The following is a 4,502-nucleotide window of genomic DNA, read 5'->3' as shown; positions in this document are numbered from 1 at the left end:
TTTTTTTTTTTTTTTTGAGTTGGAGTCTCACTCTGTCGCCCAGACTGGAGTGCAGTGGCCACTCCCGGCCACCACAGCCTCGACCTGCTGGGCTCTGGCGATCCTTCCTCCTCAGCCTTCCAAGTAGTTGGAATTACAAGCGTGCGCTACCATGCCCGGCTAATATTTTGATTTATTGTAGAGATGAGGTCTCGCCTGCCCAGGCGGGTCTCAAACCCACGGGCTCAGGCAGTCCACTCACCTCAGCCTCCCAAAGGCGCGGGATTACTGGCTGAGCCACCGAGCCCGGCTGCGTTATTTCTTAAAGTCCCTTTGTCCTTGGCTTAAAGCAAAACAGGAATATTGGTTTCCTTGGAGTATGTTATTGGAGAAATGTCAATTTTTGACTAAAGAACCAGAAATAAATGTTTTGGATTAGATGTTAATTCAGATTTCAGATATTTATTTTCTTTGTAGAGGAAAGAAGTATGGAGAAACAGCTAACGAGTGTGGAGAAGCTTTCTTTTTCTATGGGAAGTCGCTTCTGGAGTTGGCAAGGTATGGGTCGTCTATGTAAAAATTGAAGTTTTCTTGTTTGCTGAAATTATTTACTAGCTTTGAACTTTCACATTAGCTGAGTAAGGCTGGTTTTACCTAGAAAGAGGGTTTGAAGGAGCTGAGTGAGACTGGTTTTATCTAGAAAGAGGGCTTAAAGGAGCTTGAAATAGTGATGGGAGTTGTGAGTGACACTCGATGCAAATAATAGAATTTTAAGTTTTGACTGTTAGAGTCATTAGAAGCGAAGATTTTTCCTATAGTGTGTGGTCAATAATTAATCAAGTCCAATATAGAGAGTGAAACTTTAAAGGCATTCTCAACTAGTTCAAAGCAAGAACAAGAGGAATTTGAAAGAACTAGCATGAGACTGTCTAACAAATAAGACTCACAAATAGTCTAACTAGAAAAAAGTTCTTGGATATTTTCTATCAGAATTTGTTAACAGAATAAGATATATTGAGGGGTATACAAGCTAGTAAATGATCTGTCACCTATTTAATCTCTGTTCTAGTAAATTTTTAATCTGATAATTGTACAGAACCTTCTGATGATTTGCCATGAAAATTTGCCAGAATGGTATTGGTTATCTAGATAATGGGAGGGGGTTGGATGTGATAATGGGGGGGGGTTGGGAAATAATATGTCCCTACATCGTAAACAGAATGTATATAGGCTTTGCTCTTTTTACAAGAGTCATCAGTGCTTTTTGGGTAGCTGGATGAAGGCATATTTCCTGCAGTGCTGTTACAGCCTTAATTTATAATAAGGTTTTGATCATTGTCGTCCATAAGGATGTATAATTTTATATTACCTGCACTTGACTTACTTTTCTGTTGCTTTATAATATGAGTCTTAGGAAAAATTGTTAGTTTAGCCATTAAACCTTTTAGTGTTTTGTACTTTTGTTCTCCTAGAATGGAGAATGGTGTGTTGGGAAATGCCTTGGAAGGTGTGCATGTGGAAGAGGAAGGAGACAAAACAGAAGACGAATCTCTGGTTGAAAATAATGATAACATAGACGGTATGTAGAGTTGAACGCGACATTCAAGAGATGCGACGTTGTATATTTCTTGAATACAAATGATGGATATAGAGCTCTTTCTCCTTGCCCTGGATATTAGGGGTGATCCCTGCATCTATTGGAGTCTGCAGCGGGGGGGAGCTGATTACTGAAACTGACAACAGGCTTTTTGTAAGAGGATAACTTAATTCCTCAACTAAATCTGGTTATTTAAATTGTGGGTTCTTAACTAAAAGATAAAAAGCAAGATTAAATTGGTGCTTTTAAATATTACCACAACCTTAAATATTTTTCTTATGCAGAATTTTTAAGCAGTCTGCAGCTCGGTTATTTTAACATTAGTACTTTTGAAACCTTATTACATTTTTTCGTCTAAGAAAATTATTAATTTCTGAGATTGGCTATCAGATGGGGTTCTATAAGGAGAATGAAACGTTTTGCATTTCTTATGTAACTGGTAGTCAGTGCTCAAGTAAAACAGCATCTAGTTTAACAGGCTTGAGTTTCTTTTGCAATAAGTTGCTCTGCTAGCTAGAACTCTCCCTTTTCTTTTCTCAAGGGGGCAGATAATTTGTAGGCCGTCTGTTAAAACTTGCTAAGCTTTTTGAGAAATTAAAGGGAATGTATTTTTAGTTTCCATTAATGCTTTTATCATTAAACTCGAAGACATGTTTATGCTTCATGTTCTTTAACCATGTAGAGGAAGCAAGGGAAGAGTTGAGAGAACAGGTTTATGACGCCATGGGAGAAAAAGAAGAAGCCAAAAAAACAGAAGACAAGTCTCTGGCACAGCCTGAAACTGATAAAGAACAGGAGAGTGAAATGGAGAAGGGTGGAAGAGAAGATATGGATATAAGTGAGTCTGCAGAGGAGCTACAAGAAAAAGTTGAATTGTCTCCAGATCAGTTCACTGAAACCTATGAAGAGTCAAAAGGAACAGCAGCACCAGAAGGACTGAATGAAGCTGAGGTCACTTGTGAGAAGCAAGAACAGGAAGCCCCAGATACTGAGGAAGAAAATTCAGGGTCTGGAACAGATATCCAAGAAGAACACAGAGAAAAAAGAGATCAGGAGAAGCAGGGAGAGGTAATCTTGAACATAGAGAAGAAGCCAAAAGAAGCTTCAGAAGAGCAACCTGTTGTGATTCTAGAAAAGCAGGACACTGCAGTGAAGGTAGAATCAGAACCTGTAGACCCAGTAGTCAAGCCAGTGCAGGTGGGTGGATGTGAGCCAAAGAAGGTAGCTGCCTCTGAAAACGAGACAGGAAAGGGAAAGGCTGTTCTTGAGCAGCTCGTAGGGCAAGAAGTGCCTCCTGTTGAAGAGTCACCAGAAATGACAACAGAAGCTGCAGAGGCCTCAGCTACAGAGGGTGGATCAGAAGTCTCTGAGAAGCCTGGGCAGGAGGCCACTATTCTTCCTAAGGATGGTACAGTCAATGGACTGCCAGCTGTAGGAGGTCAGACTCCTCTTGAACCACAGACTTCTGTAGAAAGACTGATAGAAACAAAAGATGGCTCAGGACTAGAGGAGAAGTTCAGGGCAAAGCTGGTTCCTAGCCAGGAAGAAACTAAACTGTCCATAGAAGAGTCTGAGGCAGCTGGAGAAGGGGTTGATACCAAGGTAGCCCAGGGAGCTACTGAGAAATCACCTGAAGACAAAGTTAAGATAGCTGCTAATGAAGAGACACAAGAGAGAGAAGAACAGATGAAAGAGGGTGAAGGTAACCGGGATATGCAAGAGCTGCAGTGGGTGGAGTACATTCTGGATTTGACTCACTAATCATGGGTAAAAGTCAGCCTTCCATTCAGGATTTTCCGTCTGCCTTTGGACTAAGAAAGGGCTAAACAAAAATGGGGATAGTTTAAGAAGGTTGTGATAAGTTGAGTAAGTTAAATCCAAAGCAGCAAGTTTTCTTTACCTGGCTTATAAACTAATGCTTTTACTAACTGCAAAATAATAATGTCTTCTCGGTTATTTCTGAGACTTGGCTAGCAGTGAGTAATATGTTGGACTATACTAGCCAATAAAGGGGGATGGAAAAGGTGGATGAGGGGTGGGGAGGTAGGGAAATAGTGGACTAGGCTGGCAGAGAATGCTGAATGGATGTTCACTTGCATGCTACTGGATTTTTTTTTTAAACTTTACTGTTCACATGACTCCTTTTCTCTGCTTTAGGAAGCAGGAACAGAACGGTAGAATCCACTGAATTGGTACACTTAAGCAGGCATGCCATTTAAATTAAGGCAGTAATCTTGAATGTTCTATCACCAGGGTTAAGGAATTCTGGTGCCCCTCTATACCTTTAGTCTTCAGAATGTGTTTAGAGGCTTATTTCACATTAGTTAAAACAGCCCTACCACTCTCAGACAACAAAAAATGTAACTATTATCTCTCTTGCTGCTTTCCCTCCTCATTTCATGCTTGCTTTGGCTACTAAACCGAATTTTTTGTTACTTAGAATGTTACAAACTGTGGATGCTTTTGTATAGTGCTATTGCTCTAATTGTGATTCAATTTTATCACAGTGTATAAGCCTCTAATTAGTAATGCCATAATTGGCACGTCTGACTTGTGCTATCATTTGAGGATTCTACTGTATATAAGGTTCATCTAACATTGGTATTAATAACCACAGGCATATTCCAACTAATTTTTACTTCATGTAATTGCCAGAGCACTTCAAGAATTCTCTTAAGTTTTAGATTTTCAAAGATCCGTCTTCAATATTTGGAGCTCATTCTGGTAAACTTCCTTATACCTATGTGCACGTCCCTGCACTCCAGCTAGCACAGGCGCACCAGCTAGTAATTAGAAGTATATTGGCTAAGTAAGTGGTAGCACCGTTGGGCTTCTTTTGAGTTTTAGGAGTTCATTATGAAAAAAGCACAAGCTGGGCTCGGTGGCTCAGCCTGTAATCCCGCGCCTTGGGAGGCTGAGGTGAGTG

General features: G+C 40.3%; 1 protein-coding gene across 4 annotated transcripts in view; it reads left to right on the top strand.

The window, feature by feature from the left end:
• The window catches only part of NASP (nuclear autoantigenic sperm protein), a 29,278-nt gene that overhangs the window by 13,881 nt on the left and 10,895 nt on the right, over positions 1-4,502 (top strand). For 2 of the 4 annotated variants that reach the window (XM_021717954.1, XM_021717953.1), the window contains exons 4-6: positions 457-537; positions 1,452-1,558; positions 2,259-3,278. In XM_021717954.1, the coding sequence (XP_021573629.1) occupies positions 457-537; positions 1,452-1,558; positions 2,259-3,278 (1,208 nt within the window). The remainder of the gene's footprint in view (positions 1-456; positions 538-1,451; positions 1,559-2,258; positions 3,279-4,502) is intronic. The other 2 variants (XM_021717955.1, XM_008068836.1) reach the window with 2 other exon arrangements.

The sequence above is a fragment of the Carlito syrichta genome, unplaced genomic scaffold (genome assembly GCF_000164805.1).
Source record: "Carlito syrichta isolate Samal-C Ts95f unplaced genomic scaffold, Tarsius_syrichta-2.0.1 Scaffold311587, whole genome shotgun sequence".
NCBI lineage: Eukaryota > Metazoa > Chordata > Mammalia > Primates > Tarsiidae > Carlito > Carlito syrichta.
Note: the sequence above shows the minus strand (reverse complement) of the source record. Positions and strands in the feature narration are given on the sequence as shown.